Source organism: Corythoichthys intestinalis, chromosome 19 (assembly GCF_030265065.1).
Source record: "Corythoichthys intestinalis isolate RoL2023-P3 chromosome 19, ASM3026506v1, whole genome shotgun sequence".
NCBI lineage: Eukaryota > Metazoa > Chordata > Actinopteri > Syngnathiformes > Syngnathidae > Corythoichthys > Corythoichthys intestinalis.
In genome coordinates, this window is record NC_080413.1 from 27,983,736 (window position 1) to 28,009,326 (window position 25,591).

At 37.9% G+C, this 25,591-nt stretch overlaps 2 protein-coding genes across 4 annotated transcripts in view; both read left to right on the forward strand.

Annotated features, from left to right (window-relative positions):
• The window catches only part of LOC130907281 (dihydropyrimidinase-related protein 5-like), a 28,302-nt gene extending 23,111 nt beyond the window's left edge, over positions 1-5,191 (forward strand). The window contains exons 10-14 of the mRNA XM_057822167.1: positions 1,444-1,585; positions 1,705-1,847; positions 1,904-2,111; positions 2,194-2,371; positions 3,952-5,191. Of these exons, the coding sequence (XP_057678150.1) occupies positions 1,444-1,585; positions 1,705-1,847; positions 1,904-2,111; positions 2,194-2,371; positions 3,952-4,037 (757 nt within the window). The 3' untranslated portion in view covers positions 4,038-5,191. The remainder of the gene's footprint in view (positions 1-1,443; positions 1,586-1,704; positions 1,848-1,903; positions 2,112-2,193; positions 2,372-3,951) is intronic.
• A 2,629-nt stretch (positions 5,192-7,820) lies between these two features.
• LOC130908008 (microtubule-associated protein RP/EB family member 3-like) lies at positions 7,821-25,383 on the forward strand. Of its 3 annotated transcripts, none has more exons than XM_057823590.1 (8): positions 7,821-7,966; positions 14,925-15,052; positions 15,147-15,292; positions 17,645-17,804; positions 17,960-18,001; positions 20,463-20,596; positions 20,740-20,892; positions 24,114-25,383. In XM_057823590.1, exons 2-8 carry the CDS (start codon positions 14,932-14,934, stop codon positions 24,180-24,182), a joined length of 825 nt encoding a protein of 274 aa, XP_057679573.1. In that variant the 5' UTR covers positions 7,821-7,966; positions 14,925-14,931; the 3' UTR covers positions 24,183-25,383. The 3 variants fall into 3 exon arrangements, with proteins under 3 accessions (XP_057679573.1, XP_057679575.1, XP_057679574.1); XM_057823591.1 differs by having other exon boundaries at positions 7,855-7,966; positions 14,928-15,052; XM_057823592.1 differs by lacking the exon at positions 17,960-18,001 and having other exon boundaries at positions 24,114-25,382.
• The last annotated feature ends 208 nt before the right edge of the window (positions 25,384-25,591 follow it).

A 25,591-nucleotide genomic window follows, 5' to 3' on the forward strand; every position in this document is an offset into this window, starting at 1 on the left:
CTCTATAGACCTTCTCATCATGTTTTCGAACAATAGGCACGATTGTCTTTCTGAGTTGAAAATGATTAGAAAAAATAGTTTTGTTTGGGGGTAGGCAATTTTTCCCAATTTACTTAAATCCAGTGTTGTTTTTGGCAGCCCTTTTAATTTTCGTCTTAGTCTTTTAGACAATAATACTTATTAGTCTTTGTCATATTTTAGTCATCTCAAAATGTGTTTGTCTTCATCTAGTTTTTGTTGACGAAAACACAAGACTAATTTCGTATAGTTTTACACAACGTTTACTAAAAATGTTTTCGTCTGTAACATAATTTTTTACAAAAATACCCCATAAATAAATAAAGGTTTCCGACAATTTTGAATGAACACTGACAGACGAGCACATATTGTAGCGTCTATAATGACAACGCCAACTTGGTGATAATACACACTCAGCAAGAAAACAGTACATTATTTTCAATGACTCATACCCACCTGGATTCCACGAACTGTGTATAAAAAAAAGTTGTCCGAGAGTTCAAGAGGACGCTCACCGTTAGCATTAGGCTAATGCTAACGCAAAAAAAAAAAAAAAAAGCTATGCTAGCGCTACGAGTTACATTTAGTGTGTGTTGATCAGTCAGCACAGACCTTTGAAGGCTAAAGCAACATTGTATATTATTTCTGGCCAAGAAAACAAATCTTACCGTGTGTGCAAGCTGGAGTGACAGGAGATGACACTGGTGAGTCGGAGTAGAGGGTGGGCACAGCACGTCACGAGTGACACAACCAGACACTGCTACGATGCAGGCTAACTACACATAAAATGTCACACATTGTGAACATGTGACGGAAACTATTGCGCATTTTCGTCTCGTTCTCGTCTCGTCGGACAAAAACTGGCATTTATATTGTTATGTTTTTTTTTTTGTCTCCCATGTTGTTAGCTCGTTATCGTCTCGTCACCGTCATGAAAAAAGTGTTCGTTCACGAAAAAGTTTCGTTATTGTCGTCATTGACGAAAACAACACTGCCTAAATCCCCTCTGGGAACAATCAAATTTCTGTCAATGGAATTTGTAAATTGTTTTGTATACATTTTAGTTAAAGAGCGCTTGTGTGCCATCAAACAAACAAAAAAAAAAAATCACTGAATTTGCGTGTCCTTCAATGGTCATGTTAACTAAATCTGCATTCCCATGTCTATTTTGGACTCATCTTACCTGTTGATTTATAAATTAGTTAATATGTTCATTTCCGCATATGAGTCGCACCAGCCCAAAAAATTTATAATGAAATGGGAAAAAAAGCATACGTATGAGTCGCAGGACCAGCCACACTATGAAAAAAATTAGGCCTATAGTTTGTAAAATTCGGTACTTTGGTATAAAAGACATTCGGTAAACGGACAAAATAATTGTATATGTAAATAAGCATCAACTGAAAATACACATCCTGTTCTCAGTGACACTCTGAGCGTTGTGGCATCAGAGCACCGACCTTTTAGCACCAAGCAAAGGGCCTTGGGCAAGGAGGATTTCACCAAGATCCCACACGGAGTGCCTGGAATCCAAGACAGGATGAGCGTCATCTGGGAGCGAGGGGTGGTATGTCCGTTGACGCGCATGTACAATAGCTACCATTCATGTTGGTTTTGCTTTTCTATCCACATACCAAATCCCACACATTAAAAAATGTCCTCATGCCCACATATCAACGTCCTTAGGTTACAGGAAAGATGGACGAAAATCGTTTTGTGGCTGTGACGAGCGCTAATGCTGCAAAGATCTACAATTTGTATCCACGCAAGGGTCGCATTATCCCCGGAGCAGACGCTGATGTGGTGGTGTGGGATCCAGATGCAACTAGGTGAGTTCTCCTACAGATGTGTCATAAACCTGTCACTCATTTTGCTCTTTGTGCAGGACCATCTCTATTGGCACTCAGGTGCAAGGAGGAGACTTCAACCTGTATGAGGGCATGCGCTGCCATGGCGTTCCTCTGGTCACCATCAGCCGAGGGCGCCTGGTGTGTGAGAATGCAATGTTTATGTGCGCTGAAGGCTCTGGAAAATTCTACCCACAACGCACCTTCCCTGATTATCTGTATAAGAAGATGGTGCAGAGAGAAAAAGTGTGTACATATGAGTGCAAATAATTTAAAAATTCCCAGTTTTTATAGTCTAATTACTTTATCTGTATTACCCTATGGACAGGCTCAAGCATACAAAGGAGTTGACAGGGATCCCTACTCTGGTGATGTGGTCAAAGTTGCCAACGCTATGAAGAAGGAGCTCGGTTTAAGCCCCATTGATGGAGATGGTGCTAACAAAGGTGTTTTGAGGGTGCAACAGGGGGTTCGAGACCTCCATGAGAGCTCTTTTAGCCTCTCAGGTATGTAAATACAAGTGTTCCGTTGCTTCTACAGTGGTATGAAAAAGTATCTGAACCTTTTGGAAGTTCCCACATTTCTGCATAAAATCACCATCAAATTGTATCTGATCTTTGTCAAAATCACACAGATGAAAAAACTGTCTGCTTTAACTAAAACCACCCAAACATATTTAGGTTTTCATATTTTAACGAGGATACTATGCAAAAAAAATGACAGAAGGGGGAAAAAATAAGTGAACCATCACATTTAATATTTTGTAACTTCAACAGGACACTTCCTGTAGCTGCAGATGAGTCTGGCACATCGATCAGGACTAATCTTGGCCTATTCTAAGCAGCATCCATCCACTTTTTAGCTTCAACTGTCTGACAGACGGCTTTAGGTTTTGCTGCAAAACATCCTGATAAACTTTTGAATTCATTCTTCCATTAATGATTGCAAGTTGTCCAGGCCCTGAGTTAGCAAAACAACCCCAAATCATGATGCTTCCTCCACCATGCTTCGCGGTGGGGATGAGGTGTTGATGTTGGTGAGTGGTTCCATTTTTCCTCCACACATGACGTGTGTGCTACTCCCAAACAATTCAACTTTGGCTTCATCAGTCCACAAAATATTTTGCCAAAACTTTTGTGGAGTGTACAAGTGCCTTTATGCAAACATTAAACGAGCAAAAATGTTTTTTTTAGACAGCAGTGGCTTCCTCCGTGGAGTCCTCCCATGAACACCATTCTTGGCCATTGTTTTACATATGGTTGATGTATGCACAGTGATATCGGACTGCCAGTGAAGTCTTTAGCAGACACTCTTGGGTTCTGTTTTACCTCTCTGAGTATTATGTGCTGAAATCTTGGCGTCATCTTTGGTGGACGGCCACCCCTTGGGAGAGAAGCAGCAGTGCCAAACTCATTCCATTTGTAGACAACTTCTCTGACTGTCAATTGATGAACATCCAGACTTTTAGAGATGGTTTTGTATCCTTTCCCAGCTTCATACAAATCAACAATCCTTGATCGCAGGTCTATAGACAGCTCTTTTGACCGGGCAATGATGTACATTAGACAATGCCTCTCAACAAGACAATTTTTACCAGGTGTGTGTTTTATAGTGGGCAGGGCAGCTTTGAACCTCTCCTCTGTGATTAGGTACACATTTGACTTAAATTGTTTGGTAAAAATTGGTTTCAATTGAAGTCTCCTTAGGCAGAGGGTTCACTTACTTATGTTTCCCCCTTCTGTCATTGTTATCATGCTATCCTCATTAAAGTTTGAAAACCTATAAAAGCTTGGGTTGTTTTAATTAAATCAGACACTGTTTTTTCATGTTTGATTTTGACAAAGATCAGATCACATTTGACGGTGATTTTATGCAGAAATGTGAGAAATTCCAAAAGGTTCAGATACTTTTTCATACCAATGTACCAGGGTATACTGTATGTATTGGTGATGTTGTAATAGTTACATCAAATGGATAAATGTTGTTTTTATTCTTGACATGTAGTTGTATGCAACCTCAAATTTCATCCATTACATTTTAATGATTTGAACTGAATGAAAACCGACTAATTGAGTTTTCTCTATAGGGTCCCAGGTTGATGACCACATCCCCAAGAGGTCCTCTGCTCGTATCTTGGCCCCCCCAGGTGGCCGCTCCAGTGGAATCTGGTAAACTCTGGCCCATGGAAAACAACCGTCCAAGCCTCCTTGTTTTGTATTTTTGTGAACAACCAAGAAAACTGCACTGATTTAAATGTCATCTTTAAAGGGAAATTGTTTTCAGTGATTGGCAAAGACCGTGATCAGTTTGCAAAAGCGATTTTCACAAATCTAGTTCGTCTTCATTCTGAAATGAGGTGCTATTTATAAATTCTTTATCCAAATTCAAGCAGATCACGACTATTTTTGTTAAGATGCCTGTCAGAGGAAACAAAGTACGAATGAATGCTTAAAAAAAAAAAAAACAGTACAGTTTTTTTAGGGTATGAAGCGATGTCGACTTAAGTATTTAAAACTTGTAGAACTGGATTCAGTGAAAGCTCTCCGTCACACATCAACATAGCGTGCGTTGTCGTCACAAATGAGTAAAAAAATCTGTTTATGATAAAAACCACCTGCTGTGCTTAATACGTTGGCTGTTCCTCTGTGTTTTTGTTTCCAACGGATGGACTGTGCTGTGTGGTGATGACATCCAACTGTTCAACATACTGTGTGATTTTTGCTGCCACACACTCCAAACAGTCAGACTATCACACTGCCTATCGCTGACTAAAATCGCTTCTAACAAATATCCCAGTTTAGTTCCTAAAATTAGATTAATTATGCAAATTATACAAAACTGGACTTGGGACAGCCTCCACAGGGCAGGAAGATTGAGCTGCACATGTTACAAAGGCACACGTCCTCTCACACTGAAGTGTCATTCCTTTCCAGCTGTATTGTTTATTGATGACCACATTTTTGTTTGTGCACTGTGCATTTAGAATGCTTTATTTTAGTTTTAAAAAATTATAAATGTGCCAATGTAAGTGAGTCACCCTTTGGTAATGCCACAACATGCATGAAGAGAGCCACATAGAAACAGAGGAATGGCCACAGGTTCATAACTGGTGCTTTTTTGTTGTTGTTTTTATACAATGGTATTAAGGTTGTTGAATTTATTGTGAGTGATTGTTGTTTAGAAGGCACTGTAAATGGTCAGTGACTGTGCGTTGTCAAGTTCGTGAATTGTTTGTTTTGTTGGAAAGTGAACCTGTTGAATATGTACTGTGGCTGCTTGTTTCTTACCACACAGTATTATAAAAACAATAAAATAGAAAAAATCTTCATTTGACTCTATTTATTTCCAGGCACAGTGAATCAAGGGTATGTAGAACAACATATGGTGTGGGTGCATGAGACAATTGAATTACTGGATCAAAGTGCATCCAGGTTGTCACGTTGCATTTGTAAAGCTTCCTGCAAGATGGTCATGACCCAGTGAACGCATCTTAAACGCCCAGATGTGAGTTCTTGGAGAATTTGTCCACTTTAATCCTTTATAGGGCATTCATTTAAAGCAATACTATGTTACTTTTCAGTTTTGGTTGATTTTAGTGATGCAGGTGGACAAAAGCGGTAGTGTTTTGCCATAAGGAAGACTACGTTTCACATGAGGACCAGCACATGAGCGCACAGTGTCGTAAAATTCTGATCTACCGGTCGCCTGCAGATGGATTAAACGACATTTCTGTTTCCAGCGGCTGGGGGAAAGATGAATAGTAAGGAGGTAATGAATCCAGTTGTGGCTAAACAATAGCAAATGACGATGTTTAAAATAGAAATGTTTGATTTTGTACCATATTCCCCCACCTGAACCCATCAGCGTGACGGGTTCGGTTGAGTGAAAGTGAAAACCGGGCCAATGTTTATTCTTGAGTGTCCTTTTATCCTGGTAGCCTCCCTTTTTTCTTTTTTTGTCTCCTCAGACAAAACTTTTTTTTCTTTTGTTGCTCTGCCAGAGTTTGCATTGACTTAACAAATGGGGAAAGTGACGTATGATGTAAAGCAGTTAGCACATTTGTAGTTTTTTTGTTTGGCAGGGTTCCTGCCACCCTCCTCTAAGTTAATTAGTGCCGGTGAAAATGATACAGCCCCCTTCAAGATATAGGAGGTGTTTATATGGGGCTTTGCATTGCAAAGGCCCATATAATAAAATTCTGTTTTTTCTTTAATGGCGTTTCGTCGGCGCGCAGCGCAGCCCGAACCATTTGACCAATCTGAACCATTCAAATATCGAAATGACCGGAATTTTCACACGACGTAGGAACTTTTTCGAATGACCCGGAAAAAATTTCCGTTCGCCCGTAAATGCCAATTTTTCGGGAAAAAAAAAAAAAAATCTAAATGTATCTAGTCCTACAATTTTTGACCATATCACATAAGTTGGACATCAAAAATTCCGGGAAAGTGAGGGGCTTAAAAAAATTTGCCCAAAACGGTCCCATTCTTTTCTAAAGGGATGCCAATGACCGCCTTTTGAGTCCAAATTTCCCATTTATTTTTAATGGCATTTACTTTGCATTGACGCCCATGTACACAGATGCCAATGAGGACGATGCACGTCAATGCCATTCACAGCCATGTATGTTAATTCTGTTGATGCCAATGTACTTGGATTCAATCCACGCATATGTAAGTCGAAGCCATTGATGGCCATGTACGTCCAAATTTCCCATTCATTTCCAATGGCATTTACAATGCATTGACGCCCATGCAGCCAATATATGTTCATTCTAATGATGCCAATGTACATGGATTCCATTGGTGCATATGTAAGTCGATGCCATTGCCGGCCACAGACGTCCAAATTTCCTATTAATTTCCAATGACATTTACATTGCATTGACACCCATGTATACAGATGCCATTGACGGCCATGTCTGTCAATTCTATTGATGCCAATGTACTCGGATTCCATTGACGCATATGTAAGTCGATGCCATTGACAGCCATGTACGTCCATATTTTCCACTCATTTTCAATAGCAGAAATAAAAAAGAAAGAACTGTGTCCCCAAATCAACAGGAAATTACCTGATATCAAAGATCTGTATCTACCATGTCCCCATAGTAAATTCTCCTTAAATTTCAGTTTGTAGTTCAACTAGTTGTCAGTCGACATATCATTACAAATGTTATGAAAATATTTTATGAGGGTTGAAAAGTTACCTACTGCCAATCCATTTTGACAGGGAGGCTGGCAGCACGGTCAATGCCATTTAAAAAAAAAAAAAAAAAAAGCATTCACAGCTAATCTGTTTGAATCAATTATAAAGCACTACGAAATAAACTTTTAAATGCTTTAGTTGTTTTATTAACATTTTATTAATTTATAGTTGTATTTATGCATTTGAAAAATACTTACAAAATAAATACATCACATTTTGGGTCTTGTGGGCCAAACCTTTACAAAAATGTGTGGTGTGCACGTATATCCATGTTTTTATGGTTTACTATTTCTTTCAATTACCAAAATTGTAACTGACTCCATAAAATGTTAAACAAGACGCTCTAATTTTGAGAGCTATGAATCACAGCCTGTAATAATCACATCTTCGCATAATATCTTTCTTACCCCTTTAAAACCGCGCTGTAATGCTCTAATATACGTAATTATCTTTGTTTAGTCGTCGCAATCGATCAGAATGTAGCGCTTTTGTTTCCGGCTAAATGAGTGCATAATTTAATGCACGTCATGAATTAGCAAAATGACATAATTTTAGACACGACGTTTCCTCACTGTGACCAAAATATATTTTAGCCATTAATACTCTTTAATATAAAACTGTCAGTCTAGCCAAAAAAGGCATTTGGGCACAAGCGATTAGGTTAATCACCTAAAGTGAGGCTCGTTCATTTTGTCGAGATCCGACATGGCGCCCTGACATTCTCTAGTTTCACCGAATCTAACAATAAAATAGTGTAACTGGGTTGCGCAGGCGCAGTAACCGCCAGATTAAGTGCTCTGTGTAGCTCGGCAAGCGGTGACGGTTTATAGCAACGGAAAAAACCATCATCTCATTGAACGGCACGGTAGTCAGAGGGACTCTGTCACCCTTGAGTAAGTCCTATTTCACTTGACTAAAATAACATTGTGCTCTCTTACGTGTTTAATTATGTATTTGGATAGCTGTTTATTAATCTATACCGTCGGTTAGAATGGCCAATTGCAGCACCGCCAAACGGAGTGACAGTCCTTCTTTCTTTAGTAATGTATGTTTTCGTTCAGGCCTCCAGAGGGGGTAACGTTAACTTTAGACACAACAAGTCCACATTTAAAGGACTCGTCACGGTAGTATGTTTTCCTTTCAACCTAACGCCCAAAGCGACATTTATACGAGCCGCGAGCCACCTAAATTTAACAAGAAGGGCCAAATGGCAAGTTAGTTGCCTTGCCGACGTTAGCAGAAGTTAGCAAGGCGCTAACATCAGAGTCAACTGTGTGAAACCCCGTTCACTGATTCCGCACATGTGAAACACTGTTTACGTGCATTATTCATGACTTTACTCTGTTATCCTAGTATCCGTTGGTCCTGTGTACTCTTCCAATTTTGCTGCTACGCCGCATTACCACTATGAATGTTCAGTACAGTTGGGGTTAATTGTTTGACTCACTGTAATAGTACAGATTTTTACAATTTTGCAAATTTTACATACTGTGTTCATTTTTGCAGCGCTGCCGAGAGCCCTACTTTTTGTAGATCCTTCAATTAAAACTTAATCTGGGTTGATGTGTCACACTATGAATGTATAGACGCCTGATGTGTTTTTAAACCACAAAAAAACTGATTAAATCATGAATAAAGATTCCTGAGAAAATAATCTTTCCTTTCCTGCTTAAATTAGTTTATAAAACCATTTCCTTTGAAATGAAACTTGATAGGATAGTACAGGTACAGTAGTGATAAAACTGACTATTCATTGGTCATATAATAATGGTTTTGTTTCATAGAAGTCCTATACACTCCAAATATCCAAATTGTGTTCAAGTCAATGTTGGCATATTTAGTAACTCTAGCTTGGAAATGCAGGACTTTACCTTTAAACTCGTGAACAGCTTTTCAGTTTTATGGATGCCATAATCTGCTGGCAAACATTTACTGTGTCACATTGTGCTGTATTAGTCAAAGTATAGTAGTACACAGAGGTGGGTAGAGTAGCCCAACATTTTACTGAAGTAAGAGTAGCGTTACTTCTAAATAATATTACTCAGGTTAAATTAGTCATCCAAAAATTTACTCAAGTAAAAAAAGTACTCGTTGAAAAGCATACTGATGTAATGAGTAACACTGTGCGTAACTGCTTACGACGACAGATTATTATTATTTTTTTAATGTATTTTTTTCCCAGCACAACTTCATCTATATAAACTGTCATTATTTTACTGTACTATAAATAGGGTTGGGCATCGTTTGAAATAGAATGATTCCGGTTCCGAACGATTCTTGATTACGATTCTTTGAAGAGGCAGGGTCGAAATTAAAAAGGGTAAAAAAATCTATAGTTGAATAATGTATTAGTTTATATTTATGTCTTCTCAATTTTTTATTTAATTATATGAATTTAAAATTTATTATTATTTATATAAATTTAACATTTATTATTATAAATTAGTGCTGTCAAATTCATCGCCTTAACGGGCGTAATTATTTTTTTTGATTAATCACGTTAAAATATTTGACGCAATTAACGCATGCACGGAATGACCCCTTCATGCGTTGCCTCAAATAATTTACAGTGACGTGTTTTAGCACATTGAAAGCGAAAAGGCAGAGAAATCGAGCGAACACAGGCGTTCAAAGGACTGCGCCTTTTATTGGCTAAGCTTTGGCAACTCTTTCACAACAATTATAAATAATGTGGCAAACGACGTTGGGAAGAATGACAGGAGACGATCTTTTTTTTGACACGCTTCATTGAATACAACGCAGAACATACTGCATACCATTTGCGGCCACCACTGACAGTCATGGTTGCCCAACTTCCCATCATGCTTTTGGGCGGAACAGTCAGGTCGCTACAGTATCATTTAGTGATAGCACAACTAAAATAATATTCCATCTGTCACAGGAGACAATCTTTTTCTTATCACGCTTAATTGAACACAACGCAGAGCATACTGTATACCATTTGCAGCCACCACTGACAGTCATGGTAGCCCAACTTCCCATCATGCATTTGGGCGGAAGAGTTAAGTTGCTGCAGTTTCGTTTAGTGAAAACACAACAAAAATAATATTCCTGTCTCCAAAAAAAAAAAGTTAAAAAGAAGAAAAAAATCACAAAAAGAAAAGCGCTCAATGCGAAGAGAACTGGCATTCCCAATCAAAATAGCTATGCAAAATACACATAAAAACTTACTCAGACTTTGCCTTGGCTGGATTTCTAATTAATTTAAAACTCGCCATTGACACCTTGTGGTGTATTTCAATCACTACCTTACGTAGTTAAAGACACTGTGGAAGAAAAAAGTAGAAGAGCCCATGTGACGTCCTGCTCGGCGACGTCAACAATGGCGAGCTATTAGTTTATTTTTAAATTGAAAATTTTACAAATTTAATTAAAACAAAAACATTAAGAGGGGTTTTAATATAAAATTACTATAACTTGTACTCGATTTATCTTTTAAAAACTACAAGTCTTTCTATCCGTGGATCCCTTTAACAGAAAGAATATTATTAATGTTAATGCCATCTTGTGGATTTACCGTTACAATAAACAAATACAGTACTTATGTAAAGTATGTTGAATGTTTATGTCTGTATTGTGTCTTATCTTTCCATTCCAACAAAAATTTACAGAAAAATATGGCACACTTTAGAGATGGTTTGAATTGTGATTAATCATGATTAATTAATTTTTAAGCTGTGATTAACGCGATTAAAAATTTTAATCGTTTGACAGCCCTATTATTAATACATTTAATATGAAATTTATGAATTATATCAACTTCTCACAGGGTTATTTTTAACTTTTATATAAATATCAGTCTTTGAACTCAAATGTGATCGTTTCTTTCCAAAGGAGTGCACTTTCACAAAGATGTTTATTTCTCATGGAGAAAACATTTACTTATATTCTTTTGCCATACATGTCCTTTAGCTGGGAGCTACAACAAAGTATTATTTTTCTATTGATTATAATTAGATGAAAATCCATCCATCTACTGCTTAATCTGGGGTCGGGTCGCTGGTACAGGAGAAGACAGACGTAATATATTGTTTTACTTACTTGGTTCTGATGGCGTGCAGCATGTTAACTACGTAGCACTCAGCTAGCTCTGCACTTGTCACTTGTATTCCATGAAGCCGGTCGTGCACAATTGGTCGTGCAGCCACCTTTGCATGATATAGTTGTGTTGCAAATGTTGCACTGAGCTGACTGGTGTTTTTTTTTTTTTTTTTTTTTTTTTTTTTTTTTTTTTTTTATAAAGTCAAGCCAAACTTTTGAGCGCCGCCGCACTGTGTTCATGGTCGTAATCAAGTTGCAATGCACAAACTCGTGCTTCTTGTGGCTTCTTCTTTGTGGTTTAAGACCAAAAGTTTTTGTGTGAGCTAATCTTTTTTTAAATGCATTTGTAATTTAGTTTATTGGTATATTTAGCCGTTTTTTGTGGGAATATCTGTTTGAACCATTTGTTAAGAGCATCGTAAAAAAAAATAATTTTTTTTTTAAACTTAGCATTTTATAGCATTTAAGCTTGCGGCCCTTTGCTGTGGAAGTCAGCTAATTGTTCTCTTGTTCTACTTAGATTCTCATTTATTTATTTATTTTTTTTTATACCATTTGAGGCTCTGCTCAGGTATTTTAATTTTTCTTATGTTCTTTATCCGATTACTCGATTATTTGAACTAATTAATTAAAGTGGCGTCGTAATGGTTTGTTTTGAAAGTGTTTAGTTTTATTAATTTGGGTGGATACACTGCCCTCTAGTGGTAAGGGTGAATATGACATAACTCATTTCACATGGCTGAATCCAGCTGCTCCCTGTTAAGACCAACAGTTTTTGTGTGAGCTAATGTTTTTTAATGCATTTATAATGTAGTTTATAGGTATATTTAGCCGTTTTTTGTGGGAATATGTGTTTGAACCATTTGTTAAGAGCACTGTTAAAAAAAAAAACAACAAAAAAAAACAGGATTTTATAGCATTTAAGGTAGCGGCCCTTTGCTATGGAAGTTAGCCAATTGTTCTCTTGATCTACTTAGATAATTTATTTTTATTTTATTTTTTTATACCATTTGAGGCTCAGCTCAGGTATTTAAATTTTTTTATGTTCTTTATCAGATTACTCGATTATTCGAACTAACTATTTAAAGTGGTGTCATAATGGTCCGTTTTGAAAGTGTTTGTGTTTAGTTTTATTAATATGGGTGGATACACTGCCCTCTAGTGGTAAGGGTGAATATGACACAACTCATTTCACATCGCTTAATCCAGCTGCTCCCTGTTAAGGCCAACAGTTTTTAAGCGAGCTAATGTTTTTTTTTTTTTTTTTTTAAATGCATTCGTAATTTAGGTTATAGGTATATGTAGCAGTTTTTTGTGGGAATATGTGTTTGAACCATTTGTTAAGAGCATTGTAAAGAAAAAAAAAATAGCATTTTATAGCATTCAAGCTAGCGGCCTTTTGCTATGGAAGTTAGCCAATTTTATATTTAGCCGTTTTTTGTGGGAATATGTGTTTGAACTATTTGTGAAAAGCATTGTAAAGAGAAAAAAAAACTTTGCATTTTATAGCATTTCATAGCGAAGTTAGCCAATTGTTCTCTTCTAATTAGATCCTCATTTATTTATTTATTTTTTTTTATACCATTTTGAGGCTCAGCTCAGGTATTTTAATTTTTTATGTTCTTTATCCGATTACTCGATTATTCGAACTAACTAGTTCATCAATTAATCGACTACTAAAATAATCGATAGCTTCAGCCATAATATAAAATAACACGACGGGGCTAAAAACGAACATTAAATACAGGCAAAATGTAACTCACTGTACGTTGAATCAACCTTTTTTACCAGTCGCTTCTCCTAAAATGTAACTGCAAATATCCTTGGTCGCAGGCATAATGAGCTCCTCTCCAGTCGTGAAAAATTCCTTGGCTTTAGCAATACGGTTCGCCACCAGGGATGGTGCTCTCAGTGCATTCGCTTTTGTTGCTTTGTTTGCTAGCTTTTAGCCACATTTTATGCGGAATGGACACTCAGCAGGTGGCCTTTTCCCCGTAAAATAAAGCTGCCCAAAGACGTCGCCACCTGCAGCAAACAGGCGACAGCAGCTAACGTTACCCTTTACATTGACTGACGCTGAGCTGCTATAGGTGTGCAAAAACCACAGAAATGGTGGCCAAATCTTTTCTCAGATTAGTCAAGCGACACAGGCCAGATTGCGGTCGTTACCAAATTAATATTCCTCTGCAGCCCGGTAGCAAATGTGCCACTGACTGGATCCGGTCCCCGGCCCGTTGGTTGCAGATTCCTGCTGAGTTGCTGAGCCTATTACATGACCGTATTATGCCAAAAAAATGACACAAAAATAATCAAATTTAGACCAGAACCTGTCCAAAGAGCATGGGTGCCCTCTAGTGGAGAAAAAAATTGTTACCTCTGAATGGTAAAAGAAGAAGCATAACTCATGGAGTTGTGTTTATTGTTGCGACATCTAACTGGTGAAACTGGTAGAGCTACTGTCAGCATCTATGGCAAAAATAAAATCAATATGTAGAATAAAGAGGAAAAATGTACCTACTCTAGTGTAGCCCAAAGTAGCGGGGTAAAATTAGTGTTTCTTCTACACAAATCTACTCAAGTAAAAAGTATTGTGTAGTAAAACTACTCTAAGGAGTCTTACAATGTTACTCAAGTAAATGTAACGGCGTAAATGAAACTCATTACTACCCACCACATTTATGAGTCACGCAATTTTGTCTTGAATTACTAAACGTACGACAAAAGAGAATTAAATGTTTTGTATTTCACCAAAACCAGATGTTATTACCACACACCAGAAAAAGTAGCACAATGTCAATTTCATTATTTGTCACTGTATGTAATATTAAAACCCAATACACAATTTTTGTTGGTTCCCTGCAAACACTTAATGGAATTTCCAATCTTTTTAATGGGGAAAGATTCTTGTGATTTGTGTTTTTTGAGCTGCGAGCATGGTCACAAAATGAATTCTGCTCCATAAATCAAAGCACCACACTAAATTTAATTACAGAACAACCGTTTTTTTTTTTTTTTTTTTTTTTTTTTTTTAACTGAGTCGAAAATTAGGCTCCTTATGTTGGGAGCAGTGTTTATTTACTTAAGTGGACACCTGGCATCGGGCAGGAAATGTTTTTTTGTCGTGAGAGAAAATATGCAACAAAAATGTTGGTCTTACTTAAATCGTACATACATTTGAAAAGCAATAATGAGTTGTTTGGATTGACTTGATACGAATTTGTTATAAATGCTCAGTTTATGGTGTCTGTCACAGGCAAATTAGCGGCATGTGTGCTGACTGGACAGTTGCCTCTGTGAAGCTCTACTGTCAGGAAATGATTATTCAGCACAACATCCTGTGTGCTTGTTTTTTTGGGGTGGATGGGGTGAGACACATCCCGGGTATTCGACTGGACTTGGCCGGATGCATACTTGGTATTGGAATAGTACTCGGTCCGTCATCGCTGACAATCCATGAAAACATAAGCACTGACAAGAATGCATTTGGCAAGTCACTATAGTGCAACACAGTCAGACAATAGACACACAAAAATATTCAAAGACAGGCCATAAAGAGCCCACAGGCCATATTTTGGAAACGGTGATTCTTCCGTCTCATTCATGCAAAAAAGCTTTGTGAACTCTATAACCATATAAATTATTTTTTCTAGGTATAACTTCAAGGTCAAATAACTCCAGTGTTTCTGAACTGTATAAAAATGTCTACCAAATATATGTATATACACATTTGATGAACTACAAATCACATATGTTGTTGCATGTCCCATATTAGTGTTACTTTGTGTAAAGCAGGAGGATGGCGGTGAATGTCCACTCCACCTCTATGACTATAGAGAACCTGAGTCGCCATGACATGTTGGCGTGGGTCAATGACGCTTTACAGCTCACCTACACCAAGATTGAGCAACTTGGTTCAGGTAAACGCGCACACACACACACACATGCATGCATGCACCCACCCACGCACACACACACACACCAAATAATGTCCACACTCTATTTTCTCTTTAGGTGCAGCGTACTGTCAATTCATGGACATGCTTTTTCCAGGCTGCATTTTGTTGAAAAAAGTCAAATTTAATGCCAAACTGGAACATGAATATATTCACAATTTCAAGGTATTACAGGCTTCATTCAAGAAGATGTCTGTAGATAAGGTAAGTTCCCATGTAGGTCTGCAGCTATCAATAATTTAAGTAATCGATTAATCTATTGATTAGTTAGTATGACTAATCGAGTAATCTGATTACGAACATTTAATGTGTTGCAGAATACATTTTAGGAGATGTAAAAAAAAAAAAAAAAATTGTTAATGCCTGCAATAATGTTGATTTTGGCTTGCTGAGATTACACTTCCAAAAGAAAAACTAAAATAACTGAGTGTTTCTTCAAATGCACTTTCATTTCTTAAGAGCAGTAAATGCATTTAAAAATAAATTAAAATACCTGAGCTTAGCCTCAAACGCTATAAAAAACAACTAAATGCGGATCAGCAAAAACAGCAAAAGAAAAATTAGCAAAAGTCTGCTAGCTTAAATGCTATAAAATGCATATACGTATATATATAATTTTTTTGTTTTTTTTACAAAGTTCTTAACAAATCGTTCAAACACATATTCCTACTAAAGACTGCTAAATATACTTTAAAGCTAAATGACGAATGCAAAAACAAACATATTGGCTCAGAGTTACAGTGTATCACAAAAGTGAGTGCACCCCGTGCATTTCTGCAGATATTTAAGTATATCTTTTCAAGGGACAACACTTACAAAATGACACTTTGACACAATGAAAAGTAGTCTGTGTGCAGCCTATATAATAGAGTTCATTTATTTTCCCCTCAAAATAACTCAAAATATAGCCATTAATACCTAAACCCCTGGCAACCAAATTGAGTACACCCCTTTGAAAAAACCGTACATCCCTAAATGTCCAAATTGAGTGCTGCTTGTCATTTTCCCTCCATAATGTCATGTGACTCGTTACAGGAGTGCTGTCAGCATTGCTGCAGAAATTGAAGAGGTGGGGGGTCAGCCTGTTAGTGCTCAGACCATACGCCGCACTCTACATCAAATTGGTGTGCATGGCTGTCACCCCAGGAGGAAGCCTCTTCTGAAGATGGTACACAAGAAAGCCTGCCCGTCTCATCAGACCATAGGACATGGTTCCAGTAATCCATGTGCTTTGTTGACATGTCTTCAGCAAACTGTTTGCGGGCTTTCTTGTGTACCGTCTTCAGAAGAGGCTTCCTCGTGGGGTGACAGCCATGCACACCAATTTGATGTAGACTGCGGCGTATGGCCTGAGCACTAACTGGCTGACACCTCACCTCTTCAACCTCTGTAGCAATGCTGACGGCACTCCTGTAATGAGTCACATGACATGATGGAGGGAAAATGAGAAGTAGTACTCAATTTGGACATTTAGGGATGTACGTTTTTCTCAAAGGGGTGTACTCACTTTTGTTGCCAGGGGTTTAGATATTAATGGCTATATTTTGAGTTATTTTGAGGGGAAAATAAATTAAAGCTGCACACAAACTACTTCCGGAAAAAAATACTTAGTTTGAAATGATCACAATAGATCTATTGTGAAGGGGGTCTGTTTATTTCGTATCACTAAGCCCTCACTCTGATTGATGCAGTTATTAACGGCTACATTAGGGCAAAAATTATAACCCGTTTGGTTAAAAATAGATTTTAGTGTATTAAAATATTCAGATATGTATGGCAGCAAGCACCAGTGCTTTTTAAACAACTTTTAAAAACCGCAATAGGACTGAACGAGTGTCGTTGCATTATTAGGGGCTAGACACACGGGAGGCGATTAGCGATGGCGAAATGAATTTTAAAACTGTTTTCCTATATAGGTCGAACCGCATTATAAGGTGCAGTCAAGTAGTAGTAGTGGTTGGGGTCGCGTCATGCATCCACTAGATTGAGCTGCTGTAAAAGAAATGCCATGCCATAATTAACAATATTGATTCGTATATAAGGCGCATCGGATTATAAAGTGCACTGTTGGTATTTGAGAAGATTGAAAGTTTTTAGGTGCGCCTTATAGTGCGAAATTACGATACTTTGAGCCCCTTAAATACATGAAAAATGGCAACAACAAACAATGGCAAATTTGTGTTTAAATTCGTACATTGTTCCTCTTATTTGAATGTAGATATTCTCAAAGATAAAAGCTTGCAGTTAAAGAACATCATGCTAGTTTAATTTATAATCCATTGCCGTGGTGTTTACAGCCAAAACAAAAGAAGTTGTTTATATGCAAATATTTGTAGATCTGATTTAAATATGGTTTGTGTGGAATAATTTGGATTATGCCAAAACTACGACATGCTAGTTTTTGCAATATCTTAACTTCTTTGATCCGTTTTGTTCATGCAGTAAATCTCTTTTGCATCTTTGTCTCACTTGACATTATGTTAAAAGGTTAGGGAACATACTTTTGCTGCTTTTAAACTTTTTGCAGCTTTGTAATTAAATTGTTTCCCCTCTCAGGTTATTCCTGTCGAAAGACTGGTCAAGGGCAAGTTTCAGGACAACTTTGAGTTCCTTCAGTGGTTTAAGAAGTTTTTTGATGCCAACTACGATGGCAAAGAATACGACCCCCTACTTTTACGGCAGGGCCTGGAGGGAACGCCGCCACCGCCAAATTCAGGTGCGATACTTCACATGAAAGATTGTGGGAGCGTGTGATTCTGAGTGTTTGTCATTATGTGTGTATATACAAGATACAATCACCTGTGTGTGTGAAAATAGGTTTCATTTCATGTCTCTTCCTCATGTGCAACAACATCCCCACCTCTAATACAGGTGACCCCATTGTCCACAAACCCAAAAGACCTGCTTGCCCAGGTAACACCCATTTCATTGTGGCCTGTGTGTGTTTGTGTTTGTTTATGCTCACTGATTATTTCCCTCACATATTTACTCTAAACCTGGATTGGTCTGTTCTAATGTTTGTGCTTACGTGTGTAATATTTATAAATAATTGCATAACATGTAGACTTTCTTACTGAATTGAATGTGATGGACACAGAGCCAGCTGGTACAGCTTGAGGAAAGAAAAACCGATAAGAAGCTGTAGGGGGGAAATAATAATCAGTTTTACAGTGGAATTTTTAAATCGAAAGTCCTCGATTTATTTAATGTGCACTTGACTGACCCAGGATCTGTTGTGCTAACTAATAAACAGGAAATATTTACAGTCCAAATTTTAGTAATACATTCAGGAAAAACTACGTAGTTTGAAATGATCACAATAGATCTATTGTGAAGGGGGTCCGTTTATTTCGTATCACTAAGCCCTCAGTCTGATTGTTGCATTTATTAACAGCTACATTAGGGCAAAAATTATAACCTGTTTGGTTAAAATTAGATTTTACTGTATTAACATATTCAGATATGTATGGCAGCTAGCACCAGTGCTTTTTAAACAGCTTTTAAAAAACGCAAAAGGACTGAATGAGTGTCGTTGCATTACTAGAGGCTAGACACACGGGAGGCGTTTAGCGATGGCGAAATGCGATAGTCATCGTCGTTGAGCTGAAAGCCAACACACGGGGCGCGAAGCCACTGCTGCGGCAAACGACAGCGGCACACACTGCCCTCCGCTTGTGTGCCATTGCATTTTATAGCAATTATGGTTATTGACCATTAGATGTCTCTAAACTAAGATGATTGGGATTTGTTACGTGAGCAGACCATTTGCATCATTGTGCAAAAATTAATAAATGATTGAAAAACAATTATAAACTCATTACATACCTCATTCAATGTATTGATGCTGTGTGCCTTTGTTATTTTGAGCCAGAAGCACTATGTGAGCCATATGTCCAATTTGCACGTGATCCAAATAAATATTTTGATTTCAACAACAAATATAGTGATGCAGTATAGGCCAATTTCCCATACTTTCGGTTGAAGTGGTTCTCTTATTTTTCTCAGAATGCCTATTGGAAAACCTTGAAGTTGTTGCATTTATCATTATTAAAGTATCCAGTGGGGCACCACAATACAATTAGCCATAATATGTTAAGTCCACGACTACATACAGGAGCGGAAGTATTTGCAACCCTTGTGATTTTGCAAGTTCACCCACCTGGAAAATAGCTAGAGGTCTGAAATTTCAATCATAGATGAATTTCCACTTAGAGACATAATCCAAAACAAAAAAATAATCCGGAACTCACATTGTAAGATTTTTCAATAATTTATTTGTGATTTACTGTGGTTCATAAGTATTTTTACCCTGACAAAATCAGTGCAGAAGCCTTTGTGTGCAATTCCAGAGGTCAGACGCTTTCTGTAGCTCTTCACCAGGTTTTCACATATGGAAACAGGGATTTTGGCCCATTCCTCCACACAAATCTTCTCTAGACCTGTCAGGTTTCGGGGCTGTCGTTGAGAAACACGAAGTTTCAGCTCCATCCAAAGATGTTCTATTGGATTGAGATCTGAAGACTGGCTAGGCCACTCTAGAACCTTGATATGCTTTTTACACAGCCACTTCTTTGTCAGTTTGGCTGTGTGCTTCGGATCATTGTCATGTTGGAAGATCAAGCCACGACTCTTCTTCAAGTCTCTGACATAGAGAAGGAGGTTGTCGCTCAAAATCTGACGATACATTTCACCATTTATCCTCTGCTTTATACAGTACAGTCATCCTGTCCCCTTTGCTAAAAAGCAGCCCCAAAGCATGAGGTTTCCACCTCCACACTTCACAGTGGGGATGGTGTTTTTGAGATTGTACTCATCCTTCTTTTTCCTCCACACACGACAAGTAAAGTTTGCACCAAAAAGTTCTACTTTTTTTCTCATCCGACCACATGACTTTCTCAGGGGTAAAAATACTTATGAACCCCAGTAAATTCTGGATTTATTTTTAGATTATGTCTCTATAAGTGGAAATGCTTCTACAATTGAAATTTCAAACCTCTGGAGATTCTAAGTGGGTGAACTTGCAAAATCACAAGGGGTGCAAATATTTCTGCTCCTCACTGTATAATCAGTATCGGCTTGATATCGAAACTGACTTTTGGAGTTGGACAATATTGGGATATCGGTTATCAGTTAAAGTCATTATCGGACAACTGTACTGACAATTTTTGCGTGTGAATCTATCTGCAATTGGGCAAGGCCATTGAATTAGTTTAAAGTGGCTATAAAAAGCATTAAATGGTAATATCTGTAGAAACACTGTTGTGTTTTCTGAAATATTCGTCTGGTTTGGAAATACGGCTAACTAATTTCGATCCACTGTACATTGAATCCGGCAAAATGCAGCAAACTTTAAAGTGTATTTCTGTCGTTGTAGGCCCTATCAGAACATCTCCTACAGCGAAGATTGTCCCCACCCAGCAGAGGCAGATCAATGCACCGCCAGCTCGCAGGAACCCTGCCACGGCCCGCAACGGAGGAGACTCTGAGCTCACAGAGCTGAACCAGCAGGTAACTTCAAGTTTTAGTATCAAAGCTGTCAGCTCATTAGCTTGTACAACAAAGACCTATCAAATGGGAATAAATGTATATACCGCAGCACACAGCTCTTGATTATATTTCTTATGTCAAACATGTTTTGGTTTTCCTCACAGTTACTTGAAATGAAGCTGACTTTGGACGGACTCGAGAAGGAGAGGGACTTTTACTTTGGCAAGCTGAGAGACATTGAACTGATCTGCCAAGATGGAGATGGCGAAAGCAACCCAGTTCTAAACAAAATCATAGAAATACTTTATGCTACAGAGGTAAATCTCAATGATACACCCAACATTAGGGGTGGGAACTTCTGGGTAGCTCACGATAACGATGATCTCACGATGGCGATACAAAAATTATCGATACATGGGTCAGGAAATCATTCTAGGATATTCTACAAAACAACTAATAAACAGGAAAAACAAGCTATTCTTATTCTTCTGCTATGAATTGGAATGAGTTTAATGCATTCGTTCATTCACCGCCACCCTCCCACTTCAAACGGATTGCCGTCAGTGGCAGCTAATGCCAGGCAATGAATCAATTTTGGGGCATTTCCTGTTTATTTTTCTTCATTTCTTTTTTGGGGCATTTTCCGGGTTACGTCCTGTTGATTTGGGGGCATTTACAGGTCACGTCCTGTTGATTTTACGTTAAGGCTGCTTCAAACTAGCGGCAGCCGAGTGTGGTTCAGCGGCAACCCAAAATCGAAACTTGTTCTATTCTCACAGCGCCGCGCTGACGTCAACAACACATACTGTAAAACTGTGCTATCAGGCTGTTACGGCAGATGGATACACGCAAATCACGGCCGACGAAACCTTGATAAATGTGATTTTTTAAAAAGTTTTGGACACCTGAAAAATGACTCGTACCTCTCCTTGCTAAGTTTAATGGTACTTTGATGTGCATTTCTATGGAAATGTAGTTCACGAACAACAACAAAAAAACGTTAACATCTTGCCAAAACTTGTAAAACTCTTTACACAGTTATTAAAATGCCCCCTACTCCTTGAAAGAAGAAAAGTTGCTGTTTTTTTGTGCAACAATGGAGGGAAAAAAATGCATTGGTACTTGGGGCGATAGTAAATATGCTTGCCGCTTTTCACTTCCTGACAGCTTCTACGTCAGGCTTCGTGGCTCCTCTGACGCTAGTGTCAAAAGGCCTTTTACTCATTCACTCAGGGGTGCCAAAAGTATTGGGCCAATACTTTTGTGCCAGTACTATTGGCACCCCTGTAATTCTGTCAGATAATGGTCAATTTCTCCCAGAAAATGATTGCGATTACAAATGCTTTGGTGGTAAGATCTTTTTTTATTTTTGCTTGCAATGAAAAATCACAAAAGAGAATGAAAATTTTTTTTAATTATTATAATTTTACACAAAACTCCAAAAATGGGCCGGACAAAAGTATTGGCACCCTCAGCCTTATACTTTGTAGCACAACCTTCGGACAAAATATCTGTCAACAACCGCTTCTGGTATCCATCAATGAGTTTCTTACAATGCTCTGCTGGAATTTTAGACCATTCTTCCACTTTAGAAGTCTCCAGTGCTTTCTCTCAAACCATTCTCTAGTGCTTTTTGAAGTGTGTTTTGGGTCATTGTCTTGCTGGAAGACCCATGACCTCTGAGGCAGACCCAGCTTTCTCACACTGGGCCCCACATTATGCTGCAAAATTTGTTGGTAGTCTTCAGACTTCATAATGCCATACACACGGTCAAGCAGTCCAGTGCCAGATGCAGCAAAGCAACCCCAAAGCATTAGGGAACCTCTGCCATGTTTGACTGTGGGCACCGTGTTCTTTTCTATGAAGGCCTCGTTTTTTCCTGTAAACTCTATGTTGATGGCTTTTCCCAAAAAGCTCTACATTTGTCTCATCTGACCAGACAACATTCTTCCAAAATGTTTTGGGCTTTCTCAGGTAAGTTTTTTTATGTCTCTGGGTCAGAAGTGGGTTCTTCTTGGATATCCTCCCATAGAGTCCCTTTTTATTCAGATGCTGACGGATAGTACGGGTTGACACTTGTACCCTCGGACTGCAGAGCAACTTGAACTTGTTTGGATGTTGGTTGAGGTTCTTTATTCACCATCCGCACAATGTTTCATTGAAATCTCTTGTCAATTTTTCTTTTCCGTCCACATCTAGAGAGGTTCGCCACTGTGCAATGGGCTTTACACTTATTGATGACACTGCGCACACTAGACACAGGAACATTCAGGTCTTTGCAGATGGACTTTTAGCCTTGAGCATCACAATTTTGCTTCTCAAGTCCTCAGACAGTTCTTTGGTCTTCTTTCTTTTCTCCTTGTTCAATGTGGTACACACAAGGACACAGGACAGAGGTTGAGTCAACTTTAATCCATTTTAACTGACTGCAAGTGTGATTTAGTTATTGCCACCACCTGTGATGTGCCACAGGTTAGTAACGGGTGCTGTTAATTACACAAATTAGAGAAGCATCACAATATTTTTCAAAGGGTGGCAATACTTATGTCCAGCCCATTTTTGGAGTTTTGTGTAAAAATGTTTTTTTTTTTTCATTTTCTGATTTTTCATTTCAAGTTAAATAGATGAAGATATTACTACCAAAGCATGTGTGATAGCAATCATTTTCTGGGAGAAATTGAGCATTATCTGACAGAATTGCAATGGTGCCAATACTTTTGGCCAACAATGTAACTCAAAATCAACCTGTTAAATGCCCTAAAATGAACAGGAAGTCACCTGTAAATGCCCAAAAAGACTGGCTGTGAATGGTTCCAGTGCCATTGACGGCACTAGGCGTCCAATTCAGTCAAAAATGAATTTGACGTCGTACGCCGTCAGTGGCACCGAGGGAGCTAATGTAGGCACTGGTCTGATGGAAGATTTTGGTTGCGACTTGTTGGTTCCCTTTTTTTTTTTAAACTGACATCTTTTTAAAACTGAATATTGATTCTTGGTGAGAGCATATAACTTTTTGGGATACAAAGTATCGCGGTATATCATCTTTTCGATATATTGTTGTCACACCCCTACCAAACAGTAGAGAAAGCTACTATCAAAATAAAATGTTTGCCATTTCCAGTCATTGTCATTGCAACTAGCCGCTGCTACAGTCAGTCCTGTTGGGCAGAATTTTAGCAAATACTACTTGAATGTAAACCTGATGGTAAAATTCAGAAACTCCATGGATGTTTAAGATGAGACAAAAAATCTGCTAATCACATAGGTCGTATAATGTTCTCAATTTCAAATGACCCTCTCAATAGTCCTTTAAAACTCTGGAAAAAATTAAACACAGTTGGCCCTACTCTGCACATTTCATTCTTTTACCATCATTGTCTTACTATTGTCTAACTCACTACTGAGAAGCAATGACATTTACGGACACAAATTTTCTCTTTGCTTTAAAACCCATTTTATGGTGCTTGCTCAAAAACAAAACCCAAACCAAAAATATGTGGCGAACAATCATGTTGAAACGATCTCAATTGTTTTCCAGGAGGGATTTGCACCTCCAGAGGATGACGATGTTGAAGAAGGCGCACAAGGAGACCAGGATGAGTTCTGAGCTCTTATTTCACCCATCTAACCAATTTAATCATCATAACAACAGAAAAATGTTCCCCTGTCATCTATTTCTCTTTTTACAAGGTTCATCTTACTCAATTTTTTCTTGTGACTGTAATCACAACATACTTATTTTTTACAGATTGGCCAACAATTTTTTTCCACCTGTTGGTTTGTACTCTGCTAAACCAGCGGTGCCAGCTGCTGGGCATGATTGCCTTTCATAACTGTCATGCATTTGAGAGCATTGAGATTACAGATCTGACAGCTTGGAACAAACAGTGCAAATGGTGTGTGAATATGCTGCCGGCTTTCTTTCACCGTGTACTTCAATTGGTGACCATCTTTAGAATTTGCTTCAGACCACAGTTTTCTACAAAATATTACCTTAATTGTAGATTCATCTGTGGTTTTGGTGATGTGAGATTATAAGTGATGCAAATGAATATATATTTTGCATAGTGAAGCTGTAAGAGTCGCCTGCAGACTTGCTCACATGCACATGAATTAAAAAAAAGGTTGATATTTCAAGTTTAAAGAAAAAGCCTTTGTTTATCAAAACAAAGCCTGACAACAGCTAGTTTTTTTTTGTTTGAAAAGATTGATGTATTTGTTTTTATTTATTCATTTTTAATTCATTTTTTGAGAAAAAAAATGGTGGCTTGGGATGAAAGGTCTTGCACTTAATGTAGCGAAAGAAGCCCACATATGTGATCCTAATTGCCAACAAGCAGTGATTGGCTGCAGCCAGAATTCTACAGGAAGATGCAATTTTATATTTTGTAGTATTGATTTAGTTGTTTTTCTATCTGCATTTGAATAGCTAAAAATGCCAAGTCAGTTGTCATTGTGAAATATGTATTTAAAAGATATCAGGTTTGAATTTTGTTAACGGAGAGAAGTGAGTTAAAGACACTACTAAATTACTAATGGTTGAATATTGATTTTAAGCTCAACAATTTAGCTGCTATCTCATATGTTTCATTTAATTGAGTTTTCATACACTACATAGCACTAAAATGCCACAGTGTGGTATACTGTCACTGGCAGCCTGGCTGAGTGTTCATAACTAGTTGGACCTTTTTTGAGAAAGCTTAAAAGCACAGCACATTTTGCTCAGTTTGTCTCAAGTGATTGTGATAAACAACTGGACTTTACTGTTGGATTTAAATAAAGCTCTGAGGTTCAAGAAAATCAATAAGTGTCATTGTATTTTGTTACTGTGTACTGTATATTTTAAAAAAGGGAATATATTTAAGTACACCCATCCTATGTACCACTTACGGGTGTAAACAGCAGGAAATAATGTATTGACCAAATTCAGGTGTAAAAGGATTAAAAACAAAACAAAAAAAGTATTATTTTACCAGTTTATTACTCGGATACATAAATATGTACTGTTTTTATACC

Coding starts and splice junctions, on each gene's coding strand:
- LOC130908008 (XM_057823590.1), top strand. CDS start 14,932: ATGGCGGTGAATGTCCACTCCACCTCTATGACTATAGAGAACCTGAGT. Junction 18,002..20,462: donor CAAAAGACCTGCTTGCCCAG/GTAACACCCATT, acceptor CTGTCGTTGTAG/GCCCTATCAGAACATCTCCT. Junction 20,893..24,113: donor AAATACTTTATGCTACAGAG/GTAAATCTCAAT, acceptor ATTGTTTTCCAG/GAGGGATTTGCACCTCCAGA.